Source organism: Rissa tridactyla, chromosome 7 (assembly GCF_028500815.1).
Source record: "Rissa tridactyla isolate bRisTri1 chromosome 7, bRisTri1.patW.cur.20221130, whole genome shotgun sequence".
In the NCBI taxonomy this organism is placed as follows: domain Eukaryota; kingdom Metazoa; phylum Chordata; class Aves; order Charadriiformes; family Laridae; genus Rissa; species Rissa tridactyla.
In genome coordinates, this window is record NC_071472.1 from 52,524,370 (window position 1) to 52,538,878 (window position 14,509).

A 14,509-nucleotide genomic window follows, 5' to 3' on the forward strand; every position below is an offset into this window, starting at 1 on the left:
TGTTAAAGTGACAACTGCACCCTGCGTTATGAGCTGGCCAATTCTGAATAATGATGAATATATTTTCTACACTGCTCTCAACCATGTGTTAGGATGATTTTGAGGATTGGTAAATGTTTATAAAGTACCTCTAGGTCTCTGAATAAAACAAAACAAAACAAAAAACAACTGAGTGTGACTGTTCTATTTCAATTCCATGGCATTTGCATAGCTCCAAGAATGGAAGCAAGGCATAGAGGACTATGCCCACTGCTTTAATGCGGGACAGATAAAAGGAGACTAAGAGGGTATGGAAGAACATACAAACAGCACATAATTGTTAAAATAAACAACAAAGGAGTGCTAGATTCAGGCCCTGAAACTTGGAATTTGTGGAGGATTACAGGGACACACCTCCAGTTTGTATAAGACACCATTGGCTCATGAACTTCAGTGCTGAGTTACGTTAGTTGAGAATTTGTCCCATAATATATAGAGCTCTCAAGGCCTATGACATTACCAAGTGGAGGCTTGATTGTCCAAATAATAGTAAGCACAGTGCACAGAGACAAGGTTTAGAAACACCCAGGAAATTTTAAATGTGATATAAAGTTTCCTGTAAGCCTTTGTTCAAGCTGAAGGCAAGATAAGCTTTTCATTATTTAGTAGGATGCCACTTTCCTGGCTCCTTTTCTGTGAGAGAAATGTTCTTGCTGGAATCCCTGCAGGTACAAAAAGATTATCTCTCCGTTTTCTGTGCAAAACCTGTATCTGCTCATAAATAAGATTTTTATGATTTCATTGTTATTCTGTTAGGGAATTTTGAAGGGTGGGACAGGGACAGGAAAGACTAAAGTTTGTCTAGGTAAACATTTTGGAGATGTTTGAGTTAACAAAAGTCTTTTCAAAAACAGAGTCCAATCTCGTTGACACTCTGTCACTCAGAAATAGTTCTGCCTTTCCCTAACGTGCTTCATAGAGCATGTCTATCTCCACAATCACAGAGCCCAATACCCTTTTCATACATGATCTTCTTTTCAATACAATTAAAATGTAAAAAGACTTTCTCTTTTGCTTTCTGAAGCTTTGAAGAACTGTTTTTCTTACCTTTGGAGCAGGTATCAAAATAGATCTTATTCCTCCTGCTTTCAAAACAGCTTTGCAAATGAACGGGAATTTAATATATGCCCATCTGTTCTCAACCATTAAAAATCTTGAAGTGAATTAGGGATTTCTCAGACCTGCTGTGGAGCCAGGCTGTGAGTTTTACTCCTCTGTGTGTTTGCAGTTGCTAAGCAATAATCCCAAAGGTTGCTATGTCTCTTCCACGACTCAGAATCGCTGTAGGTTCTCTTTTAGCTTTGGCAGCCCAACAGGCTCTTCTGTACTGAACTTAGATCATTGCATCACATGACTGAAAATAAAATAAAATAAATAAAAAAGACTATGAATAGCAGCAGACAACATTGAGGGCACAAACAGTCAGAGAGAGAATCCACAGGTGCCCAGTGACAGGAGGTTTACCTTCAGAGTCAAGGTTCACGAAGTCCAGAACTGTCCTGAGTCCATTACAAGCTGAATTGAGAACTGTATTAAGCAGATGTGAGCACCTGAGAGATAAAAAGAAATTAATTACCAACTCAATTTATATGTTTTCAGGCTCTCTTTTTTGTAAAGAACTGTGTCGCTTTGAAGCAGTCTTGTAGGAAAGGCACACACAGCACTAATAAGGGGGGAGTTTATAGTGCCATTTTGTTAGACTGCCTTTAAACCTGAATCTAAAGGAATTTGATGACTCACCTTTAATAATTTGTCCTATATTCTTGAAGAATATGCAACACAGAGAAAGGAGAAGGGAAAAGACAAAAACATCTACAACAGCCATTCTGCATTCATTTATACTGATGTAAATCAGGAGCCTGTTCAGTGATTTCCTTGGTGTTATGCAGGACTTCCAACTGAGAAATTTATGGCAATTTCTGCCAGGAAACAAGGTTTATCTAAGGCTGTTTCTTTCTTTGTATTTTGCACTGTAAGAGGCATGATCGTTGGATTGTCTACCTGCATGAAAATTCAACTGTGACTTTATCTATGATATTTGTCATTGGAACAGCTGCATGATATCCTGCCCTCTAGCAGAGTATTAGTCTCCATTTTATGGGCCAGATGAGCTTGTGACAAAATTGAAATAGAGGAGGTTTAATACAAATAACAGAGTTTCTCCAAAATTTGGTGCAGAGATGTCAAACTCACATTTGTTCTCTAGTTTAGGAACTCTGGAGTTTTAATTGCGGACTCAAAGATGTCATTCTTTGTCGTCTTCATCAAGTCACTCGTTATTTATTACAGCAGCCGCAACACCAAGGTAAATATCAATTAATTGATAAAACTCTGGAACTGGAAATAGCTCTAAGTGACACACACCCAGAGTCCCAACATCAACCCAGCACAACATTTATGCTGCCTGTAAAAAACAGGTTTAGTTTTGTTCCTAAGACCTGTCATAGAAGTCAGAAAGTGTGCATGCTGTGTACAGGTTTTTTACAGGGAGGAAATTTGCTCAGAAATTACAATAACAATTGTACTTTAGTGCACAGTCAAAAGCCTCAATTTTTATTTTATTTTTATACTGTCATTTCTGGAAAGGAGGACATTATAGAAATTCCTGGTGCCCGTACCCGGTAACATTTATTTTCCTCTATGTACTCCTCTACATATTTCAGAAAAATTAGATGGTTGCAATTTCTATAGATGCTTTTGGCCATCTGTGCTAAGCGTCTCTCTGAAAAAAAATCTTTCTTCTGGACACTTTGAAATACCACTGGAATGCCAAGCTTACCAGTGTAGTAATATGCCATAGACACTACAACACTGACTTCATTTTAGAAATCAGTATTTGCTTGCAGAGAAGAAAGAGCACAAAAAACCCCACAAAAACAGTCAACTTTCATGTGAAAAATATGCTGTAATAAATTGTCGCTTCTTTGCCATTTGTTTGAAAAAACATGTATCAGAAGGAAATACGCTCATTGCAGTGTATTTCCAAGATGTGTTGAAGTATAGCATCAATTATGTCAATAAAATGAAGCAGAAAATTAGTGCACAGGAATAATTTAAAATGAGGCTTTAAACTGGATTGTGTTCTTTTTTCCTCAAAGCAGTTTGCACATGATTAATTCCTGTTATCTCTTCTCCCAGGTGGGCTTGATTTTTTTCCTTTGCAATTCAGATTTGTGTTGCTATTATGATTAACTTACAAAACTTTTTCTTTTTTTCAGTATGAAACATAAATTAAAAAAAAAATACTCTCCCTTTTCTTAAAGTGATTTTTTAACCCCCAAACAAGAGCAAATAGAACTTGGAAGGAGGGATCAAAACAGCTCTATTTTTATTTTTCTGGAAGTGGAATCCCGTGGGTTAAGCAAACCTTTAATCGCCCCCTATTTAACTTGGCTGTTATCCCTTAATGTTTTTGCTAAGCAAAGTGTATCCTTTTATTATGCCATCAAATACTTGCACTGTTGACAAAATAATGGGCTGAATATGTCATCACAGATGTTTTGCTGGAATTGCCTCTTCTATCTTTTTCTGGTTTTCTGTGTAAGATAGATACATTTTGGGAGCACTCAGTTGCCTTTTGCAGCTGATGCCAAGATTATGCATTAAAAGCCCTGACATGTAGTAATAATAAGTTGTGTTAGCCAGAGAAATGTTTGCAGTGTATTAAAGAAAGAAAACAGTCAGTTTTGGAAATGCATACAAAACCAGCTCATGTATAGCTTCACATCCTTTAAATGATATATTGGGCTAAAGCTGCAGGTGCTGACCACAGTGCTTTCAGCACGGGGAAGAATAAGGCCACAGGCTTCCAGTCTCTTTTTTGTACCAACCATGATGCTGTGACCACAGGCTGCCCTCTAATTGCTCTTTTCAATCAGAACACATCTGCCTTATAGCTTCCTCCTTCGCATTTAAATTCTGCTGTTAAAAAACATTGCACATGTAAATTATACCTTTCTAATGGCTCAGAGAACCATTGCAATCTGTGATTATTGTAGTTAATAACTGATATGTTGGACCTTTAGCTAACTGTAGATAGCAACTCCATTATTTACTTGTGGTAAATGTTTTTTAAAAATGTTTGCTGTTCAAATAGCTGGAAGAGCTATCAGATATATGAAAATTACACAAAAGCCTATTTTGGAAGCTGGTTTGAATAATCATTTCTTCATGGTAATCCCTGCATGACTGTTGCTCAAAATCCAGAATGAAACACCAGTCCCAGGTGAGGGAACTGCTACAATACTCTGGGAACTTGTGGTCTTCCACCTCTCCTCCCCATCAGCACAGACATACCTGAACAGAAGCTACATGCCTTGAAGCAGCCCTATATTTACAGGAATCCATTGGTGTGAAACAATACAATAATCCAGATATTATGCTTTAGAGAAAGGCGAAAAGCATTAAGATTCTTGTCATATGCCAGAGAAGAAAAAACTTTCTCATCCTCAAATGTGACTCCTGCTTCCACTGAAAATCATGGCAAAAACCTTAAAGCAGGATGGCCTCGTATCTGGCTACCACCTCAACACGGTGGCTGGTAGCCACAAAGAATCTCTCTGCTAAGCTTCACCATGCTTTGTATATGCCAAGCACTTGAGTCCCTGCTTCTTATGTTCCCAAAACCTTCTCCAAGAGACTACTAAGTGAGGCAGGATCATTTTTACCTCAAAGAAAGAAACGCTTTGCCAGGAGACAAAGCACTTTTTCAGTTTCACAGAAAAAAAGTAGTTAGGAGAACAAACGCCACATTTGAGTAAAATATAACAAAGACCATCTACAATGAATGTAGCAGCAAACCTACATAATCTTTAAAATTATTGAAAAGAAAAGGTTCCCATGGGCTCCATTTTGTTGTTGATCCCTGACGTTTTTAGTTAACGTTTTAATTCTGTTCTTTCCTGAGCTGGGTATGAACAAAATAAAAAGTTGAATAATATGGCCTGAAAAACATATGTTATGCAGTTTAGTTACATAGCTGGAATACATAGCAAATATCGATAGGCAAGAAGTTCTGTTGGAAGGCAGAGTTTATTTCTGTAGCTATACCTAACAGCCTTACTGGCCTAGCTATGTCATTTGAAAGTGTGAAAGGATCACACACGCATTCATCAGGTATGTGGCGACTCACAAGCACAGAGCAGACCTCCTTCTCCCAACACTCGCAGCTTGCTATATCTGTAATGGCAAAAGGATGTCTGTGTTTGGAATAGCCTTTGCCAATCTATATCTGCCATACAGATACACCAAAACCACATCTGTATGGCAGATTTGCCCACAGAAAAGATAAGGCATTTACTAAATAAATGTGAGGGAGGGACCGGACAAGAGGCTGCTCAGAAAAAGATACTGTTTTATTGGGAAGTTGTGGAATATTCAGAACTTGGGGAATACTAATTTAAAAGGGGTCTGGAAGGCATTTTCTTGACCTCTGTGCCATAAATCAGAGCGCGCTGCTAGCACACTTTCCATAAATATTGTGTTTCAAAATAACAACATGATGGCGGTAAAGGGCAGGACAATGACTCTTTGTTTACCTATGTGTTTTGCTTATTCTCCCCATGTGCTCGGATCCCACTGGGGGCTCTTTTGGACTCTTTCATGTTCAAAATCCTGGTTTGCTGTAAGCTCAGCTTTAGCCCAGTTTAGGGAGCACGTCCTTCATCCTCTCCTGTCCGCTAGGAGGCAAAATGCCTCATTAGGGAGCCTGGCTTCTTCATTGCAGTGAAGCCCAGCTGCCAGAGCCGCCCTGCTCATTATTTTGAACTGCAGGGCAGTGGGGAATGGCCTAAAGGGCTCCCGTGTGGCTTCTCTGGTGCTTAGATTTACAGGGGCAAAAGAGTCTCGTACAGTCCTGTCAGTCTGCGGAGCAGATGAAAGCAATATGGACCAAGTGCTTAAAAGGAATCAATGGGTTAATACACGCTCTTGACAAAGAAGTTTGCTCTATTTAATATTTAGACTGGCTTCTGTTTGTCATGTGTAGCGTCGTCATTAGATGCCCAAGACAATTCTCGATCCCAGTTACCTCCTTGCCAACATTCCCACAAATTTGATAGCACCAGGCTGAAACCGCAAAACAAATGAAGCTTAATAGTATTTGTCCCTTTGTCCCAGAACCCAAACTGTCAAGCATTATTGCATTCTGGCGATGTTTGAATGCTTTAAATGCAGACTTTCAGTACTTAAAGGGGGTGTCGTGATTTCAGTTGGGATAGAGTTAACTTATTTACTAGCAGCTGGTGTAGTGCTATGGTTTTGATTTGGGATGAGAAATACTTTTGATAGCACATGGATGAGTTTAGTTGTTGCTGAGCATTCAAGGCCTTTTCTGCTTCTCGCACCACCCTGCCAACGAGGGCTGGGAGGGCACAAGAAGTTGGGAGGGGACACAGCCGGGACAGCTGACCCCAACTAACTAAAGGGATGTTCCATGTCATGGGATGTCATGCTCAGTATATAAAGCTGGGAGAAGATGAAGGAAGGGAGAATGTTCGAAGTGATGGCGTTTGTCTTCCCAAGTAACCGTTACGCGTGATGGAGCCCTGCTTTCCTGGAGATGCTGAACACCCGCCTGCCCATGGGAAGCAGGGAATTAATTCCTTGTTTTGCTTTGCTTGCATGTGAGGCTTTTGCTCTACCTATTAAACTGTCTTTATCTCAACCCATGAGTTTTTCCTTATTGTACTCTTCTGATTCTCTTCCCCATGCCAGCCGGGGAAGTGAGTGAGCAGCTGCGTGGTCCTAGTTGCTGGATGGGGTTAAACCGCAACAGGGAGCTTATAAGAAAGATGGGGACAAACTTTTTAGCAGGGACTGTTGCGGTAGGAGAAGGGGTAATGGTTTTAAGCTAGAAGAGGGGAGATTCAGACTAGATATAAGAAAGAATTTTTTTACTATGTGGGTGGTGAAACACTGGCCCAGGTTGCCCAGAGAGGTGGGAGATGCCCCGACCCTGGAAACAATCCAGGTCAGCTTGTACAGGGCTCTGAGCATCTAGTTGGAGATATCCCTGCGCATTGCAGGGGGGTTGGACTAGATAAGCTTTAAATGTCCCTTCCAAACAAAACTTTTTTATGATTCTATACTAGTTAAGACTAGTTTTTTGGTGTTCGGGCTTGTGCATTGATGTATAAATAGGTGTTATATGCTGTTTTCACTACCAAAGAGTTACTTTTGCTCCCTAATCCAAGGGAAAGCTACATTATGTGAACGTTAAGGCCAATTTAGACCAAGTAGGGTGCCATACACATTGTCACAGCTCCCAGCAGGATGGGCTTCCAAAAAAAAAAACAAACCCCACCCCACATTCTGGGAGGCTGCAGGCCAAGCTGTCACCTATTCCTAAATTGAGAGGCTGGAATGGGAAGGATAAGACACCCCCCTACACACACACATGCGCGCACACACACACACCCAGAGGCACATACACACTCTCCCCACACACACACTCTTCACAGACACTTTCCACACACACACACACACTCTCCACACACACGCTCTCCCCACGCACACACTTCCCACACTTTCCACACACACACTCTCCACACACACCCCCTCTCCCTCTCCACACACATGCACGCTCTTCACACACACACACACTTTCCACACACCGTCTCCAGGGTGCACGCACACTCTCCACACACACACACTCTCCTTCTCTCCACACGCACGCACACTCTTCACGCACACACACACTCTCCATACACACACTTTCTCTCCACACACACACACACGCTCCACACACATGCTGCAGGCCGCACACACACACACATTCCCCACACTCTCCACACACACACTCCAGGCCGCGCGCGCACGCACACACACACACATTCGCCACACATTCCCCACACCCTCCACACACACACTCTCCCCATACACACACCCTCCCCACACACACACTCTCCCCACACACTCTCCAGGCCGTGGGCCGGCGCGGCAGGGGTTAACCCGGCCGTTGGCGGGGGGGGGGAAGGCGGTGCCGCGCTGACAGCTGGCGCATGCGCCCTGGCGCCTTATTGTGCCCGGCCGGCCCAGCCCCAGCGCGCCTCAGTCGGCGAGAGGCCGTTGGCGCGCGTGGAGCTGCTGCCCCCTGCGGCCGGCGCCGCGCCACCTCCGCTTCCCCCCCGCCCTCCCGGTGCCTGCCATGGAGTAAAGGCCCCCTCACCGGCCCGCCACGGGGGTCGGGGGGGGAAAACCCCGCTGCTGCTGCTGCTTCCACCGCCGCCTCCTCGATGGCTTTGGTCACGGTACAACGTTCGCCTACCCCCAGCGCCACCTCCAGCCCTTGCGCCTCGGTGAGTCCGCCCGCCAACCGCCGGCCCGGCGCTGAGGGGAGAGCGGCGGTTGGTGGCCGTTAGGGTCCGGCGCGCGGCGGCGCGCATGCGTGCCCCCCCGCCCGTTCTTCCCGCCGGGCCCTGACAGCTCCGTGTGGGCAGCGGCGGGCGGCCGCCCACCCGCCTCAGCGCCCCCGGCCCACCCGCCGCTGCCCCCCGGTCCCTTCAGAGGGGGTCAGACACCCCTACGGGGGCCCTCGCGTCGCTGTGGCCTGGTGACAAGCGAAGGGAGAGGCGAGGATCCCGGCTGCCCCCTCAGCAGGCCCAGGGATGGGGCGTGTGGGGAGGGAGCCCGTGGGGGTTCCGAGCCCTCAGGCGCCGCAAGGCCGGGTGGTTCCTTCAGGGTCTGAGCCCTCCCTTGAGCCTCAGCTCCCCTGTGTGAAGGTGCTGCTGCCCCATCCGCAGCGGGGAACTAAATAAATAAAGCAGCCTCGTTTAATTTTTGTTGTTTTTTTTTTATTATTATTTTTTTATTGTATGTGGTGGGAGAGAGGTGGGAAGTGCGCGTGGAAGCAAACTGACATTGTTTGAGCTGCATTTCAAGATGATTTAATCTGACAGTACCCTCTGGGTATCTCCAGTACGTGGCCCTTCCTTTGCAAAGACCTAAGATTATTATTTTTTTTGAATGTTGCATATAATCTTCAAAAGACAGTCAAGCCCAAGACAGATACGGGAAGGCCAGATTTTAAATCTCTGGGCGAGATGTGCAGAAGGAGCAGATGTTCTCATCCCTACTCTGAATCAGGAAGAGCAGGCGGCTAGAAAGACTTCTTGCTTTCTGTGCTCTTTAGACTTGGGACAGGCTGTTGTTTCAGTATTTCTGTGTTGTAAAATCTTGTATGTTAACCCGTTAAGCTGCTACCTACCGATTATGTGGCTTCCTTCTACTACAACTTGAGAATGAAAACTGTGATCTGCTGCTTACTTTCTTTCTCTATGCTTAGTTCTCAGCTTTTTTTCCTTAAAAAATCTCACGCTTTATGACACTGGTGTTCTGTCTGGTTTACAAGGGTTTGGGGGGGAGAAGAGTTGGAATCCCAGTTGCTTCCGTCATGGGGGGGGATGAAAAAGCCAACTGCTCTGAAGATGTTTCTTCTTGTGTTAGGTAACCTCTTCTGAAACTAGATCAGCTACTTGACAGGTCCTGCCTGCCCCGACAGCATTTTAGCTGTCAGAACACTTCCTTTTTTTTTTTTCTTCCCCTCTTTCATTCCTGTGTCTCTCCTAAGTTATGTTTATTTATCAACACAGATTAATTTCACTTATATTTCTCTGCTATAAATATTCATGTGGTGCATTACTTCTGAGGTTGCTTCCCCCTTTTGACTTCTTTGCCCTTTCTGCTATTCCTTTTCCCATACACTTCTTGCACTTAAGACATCTTGTTGTGAGAATAGGTAGGTCTCTCTTGGCGTCTTCCTTCTCTCTCCCACTTGGATGCATAACCCTTTCCTTTGTTAAATATTTGATGTATACAAACAATTAGTTGCATTCTGTCAGGCTTTCCCATCTGCAACAGCCAGTCTGTTTCCCAACCAATTAAATTAAATTGAAACTGTGCTGATTTTTGAGCAGTACTTGGTTTTTAAATATATAAACAACTCCCTTCAGAGCCTGATAAATCCAGAGAACTCAGCTTTTGGTGTATTTATCTATATTCTCTTTTTTCAGTCTCCTAGTACTGAGGTGTAATCTGTACCAGTGGTCTTTGTAAATCCTTGGTACCCTGTGAAAAATAAGTGCGTGACTGTTTCCTTGCCTGGTTTTGCTTCTCATAATTACTTCTACTTTCTCAGACTTTTCTTGCAATCTTAAGTGGAAACAATATTCATCGTATTCTGCCCTCAACTGCTATTGTTTGAGTACTTCTGCATTTCCTGTTAAAACTTCCTAACCACACTTTAGGGTTTTGACTGCCCTTTTAGCCTCTTGTTAGATAGCTGGGGTTGGTTGTTTTCTATCCTTCTTTCAGAATTTTCTTGAGCTTGCGTGTGTTCCTGTTCTGTTTCTTAATCAAAACTTTTGGTATCATTTCAAATGACGATCCTTCCTAGGCTGCTAAGGGCTTGTGAACTGGGCAGCCACCTTTTTAGTCCTTAGGAAGGCTTTGGTCCTGTGAGCCTGCTACACTTGCTGTTCTTACGGGTCCTAGTTGACTTCAGTAGGAGAACTTGATTCTTTCAGTTTTAAGTGAAATTGTTTTGACCAATCTATTGTAAACTGATGGTAGTTTCCTTCTACACGGACTGGTAACTCTTATCTCCATGTTACCTCTTTAAAAGAAAGTTCATCTTGCTAAATAATTTTTATGAGTAGTATAAGGGTGCAACTTGCTGCATGAAACACTGCTGTTCCTGAGCAAAGATTGTCTGGTAACTGCTGGAACTTTGCTGTTCCAGCTTGTGGGCAAGGAAGGAGCATGTCAGGGTGCAGGCATGTGGCTATGTCTAATTCTGTTTCCAGGTCACTAAGAATTTTAAGGACAGAAATGGATTCTCTTTTAAGTTGCTTGATGAAATTGCTTGATGTCTCTCTGCTTTAGAGATAAACTTCTCAGGGAAGGAGAAAGGGTGAAACTGATGTCCTCAAACTGAATTTTTGCATTAAGTATGCCCTATAAACAGTTATAATTGGCTCTTACGGATTCAGGGGAATAGCTGATCTGAATCACTCTGAAATTGGATGGCTTTTATTTATAGGTTTTTATCTTGTTCTCATTGCCATAGAGCATCTCATGAGCATTCATTTCAGGGCAGTTCATGCAAAGTGTTGATTATACGTTTACAGCCCTCTGGTCACTTGATGACTTGTAAAATTCCCTTAATTGTCTGTCCAGACTTCTGCTGTTTGTTTTGGCCTTTGGTTATGCAGCCACTTTTCAGAAATAAGACTGCAATCTTTACTTCAATACAGGAGAACAGTTGTCTTCTGACGTGCCATGTTAGCAGAAAATGGTAGAAGGCAGGACTGTACTACAGTAAAACGTAAAGATACCATGAACTGGAGAGGGGCTACTTGTTGCTGATCAAGGCCTTTGTTTATCTTGTAACCCAAAATAGAATTTCCTTTTTTTTTTTTTTTTTTCTCCTCCTGTGTGTGTTTGGGGGGAGTTGAGGGGGCTGGGTGTTCTCCCTCTCATCCCTCCAAGAAGGTTATTTTGGGAGGAGGAGGACTTGAGTCGAAGTGAGAGAAGGGCCCTGGTAGTGTGTATCTGCGTTATAGCAGGTGGGCACAGTAGTCCCATCATGAACAAAAACAATGAAATGAAAACACCATGTTCACAACTGCTACTTGGACGTGCAGTCCGATCTCTGCTAGGGCGATTTGAAAAATCTAGCATGTTGCTTTTTCTCTCTGTACCCCAGATTCTTTGACCCTACTTCCCAATACTTGTGCCATATTTCCTGTTTTGCAGGACAGTTATCTTGTCAAGTGGTAGGGCCTTCCCATCCTTCCCTTCTAGCATCTTCATTTCAGTGGAAAAAAATGAAATCATATTTTCTTTGGGTTCTTTCTTGACAACTGGAAGATAGTGAACAGAAAGAAATCTGGATGAATTTAACTTGCTATATCCTTTGCTTTTGGGGTTTATTTAAAAAAAAAATAAATTGTTCACCATTGTTAACCAAAATATAACATTTTAAAATGTGTAAGTTACTTTGCTTGGGCTGTCAGTGTGTGTGCATTGTTGTTTAAGGCAGTTGTTAATACTGTCCTTGTTTACATACCAGTTTTATGTCACTTTTGCTGCTTGTATCTTTAAGCAGTGGACCGTCCCTCAATCTCCTGTTGCTGTTAAGCTGAAGTTGTTTTACGCTGTCTGACAAACATGGAATATATCTATTGCTCGCTCTTTAGCAAAGTGTGGGTGCAGCAGCCACACTGTTAGGTCTGGGGACAATCTGCAAGAAAGAATTCTCGCTAAAGCAGAGAAGAGCTAGTAAAAGGTGCCTGCCTCAAAATCCTCTGTGAGCCTCGTTATCTAAGGCACTGGAAGTTGTCGGGTAACTTCGGTCACCAGACTAGCATCAAATCTGTGTCATCGTGATGATGGGAGCAGTGGAAAATGTCTCTAATACTCTTCATAGCTTTTCAAAAGACTTTTGATAATTGGGAAATTGAAACTTGCCCTTTTAAATTATTTTTATGCACAGTTCTACCAAAAAAAAAAATCTGTAATTTATTTTAAGTACTGTTTTTCCTTTTGTCTGTTACATCTCTTCCCTGAGAGGTGAAGAAGCTGGGCAGGCAATCTGGCTCTGACCGCTCTCGCAGTTCACTTGTCTTCCCTACCCTCAGGGAGACAATATGCTTTTATTGGAAGTGAAGGACTGACCCAGAAAGAGAGGGTATGATGCATATATTGTTCTAAAACGCACAGTTTAAAAAAAAAAAAAAAAGGTTTAAAGCAAATGAAAACCTAAGGCATTTGACTTCCCCTCCTTAATCCCAGGATAACAGCTTGAGCAGGAAGCAGAGTCCTGCAAATGTGTTGGGGAGTCTCTGTCGTGTTTTGCTTGAGAGCTCCTCGCTGGTGGAGCATACAGGAAATATTTTCCCATTTATTTATGGGGCAGCTAAATATAATAGCAACTGCAGGACCAGGGGTAGAGAAATATTAAACAGTGTGGTAATTGTGAATTTACTTAATCGTTAATAAGTCCAGTCTACAGTCTATCTCACGTAGAACTCTTTTCTTTTTTTTTTTTTTTTAATTAAGAACTTGATAGCTATACTCTCTTATTTCTTGGTTTTCCTCAACTGATGTTTTTCAGGTATAGCCATAGCTCATTTTGAAAACTGAAGTATTCATTGGCAGTGGACCAGAAGGATGAATGTGTTGATTCCTGCTTTAGGCAAACTTCTCATAGTGCCTTACAGACACCTCAATTTCCTGTGTTGCCAACTGTCACTATTTGAGAGATAAAACAGTATTAGTGAGATGATTTGTAACTTCCTCCCTATCATTGAAACTTCTGTTGAAATCTCTGCGAGGAAAATGGGAGGTGTCTACCTCTCATTGGGTGTGATGCTCTGTTGTTAAAAGATGAAGGTTTCTATCCAGCCGCACAGGACCAGGCTCTTGGGTCGCAGACAAATTCTGTATGTGTAATTGCATTCATTTGTGGTGACACTCTCCTCTTCCTAAAGCAGCTTGATGGTTAAGCTGACGCTGCTTGGTGACAAAAGACCAGTCCTTCTCTTGAGGATTTGCTGTCTATTGTCTACACGCATACCAGGCTCTTCTAGAGATCTGCATGAAATGAAATGTCCGTTTTGAGGTTGAGAACAGTATTTGGAGCTGAGGAGGAGGATAATGACAGTTGAATTGGAACCTCACTGTGCATCATATAGAAACATTCTGAAAACTTGCAGAGTACACAAAAGTATTTTTTTAATATATATTTTTTAAGGCATCTAACTGCCCTTTTGTGGGATATCTCGATGATAGTTTAGTTTTTATTTTTTTTATTTGTTCCTGAAATAGCCAACCTTTTATTCATATTTCCAAGACATGTTTCTAGTTTTTCTGAGCATTCATACCTTACAGCCATACTGATGATGAATAGGTTTGGTTTGTGTAGTGGAGTGGTTAATTTTTCTGGCTTTTTTTTAAATCTGATTTGTGAGATGAGTGTAAATTTGTACCTGGCTATGACCGACTTTGACTATCATTTCTAATATGCTGTTGCTATTTGTTATTGTGCTTATTGAGCTAAAGGATGTACTGAATATAGTTTTGGAGTATTTGTGTCTCGACCAGTGAAGTCCAGCCAAAAGAAGCTACGGTAGCTGGCCTAGAAGCTGCAGCTTGGGGAAAGTCAGGCTTCTTGTAGTATTTTGCGAGTGTTGACCTAAAATCGCCATTTTTAGGCTAAGAGGGAAATTCTGGTTTTGTACTTAGTTCACTTTATTTATTTATTCCACTGAATATGATGCTATTTGTGGCATTTTAGATAAAACAACTATACTGCTCAGTTGCATCTTTCAAAATACGAAGATGCATATGAATATATTGAAACAAACTGAGTGAAATACACACTGAAGTTGTCACTTCTTGAATTCTGGCGGTACATAAATTCTTGTGTTTTGAAAAGGAGCTTGTAATTTGAAACGTAAATAGCCTGTGA

At 42.4% G+C, this 14,509-nt stretch overlaps 2 protein-coding genes across 2 annotated transcripts in view; one reads left to right on the plus strand and one right to left on the minus strand.

Moving 5' to 3' along the window:
* The window catches only part of EFCAB5 (EF-hand calcium binding domain 5), a 43,936-nt gene extending 35,489 nt beyond the window's left edge, over positions 1 to 8,447 (minus strand). The window contains exons 1-3 of the mRNA XM_054209045.1: positions 8,207 to 8,447; positions 1,504 to 1,589; positions 1,087 to 1,393 (exon numbers count right to left, since the gene is read on the minus strand). The gene's annotated coding sequence lies outside the window, so the exon portion shown is untranslated. The remainder of the gene's footprint in view (positions 1 to 1,086; positions 1,394 to 1,503; positions 1,590 to 8,206) is intronic.
* SSH2 (slingshot protein phosphatase 2) overlaps positions 8,118 to 14,509 on the plus strand; it is a 103,453-nt gene continuing 97,061 nt past the window's right edge. Inside the window, exon 1 of the mRNA XM_054209042.1 lies at positions 8,118 to 8,336. Coding sequence (XP_054065017.1) covers positions 8,274 to 8,336 — 63 coding nt within the window. The 5' untranslated portion in view covers positions 8,118 to 8,273. The remainder of the gene's footprint in view (positions 8,337 to 14,509) is intronic.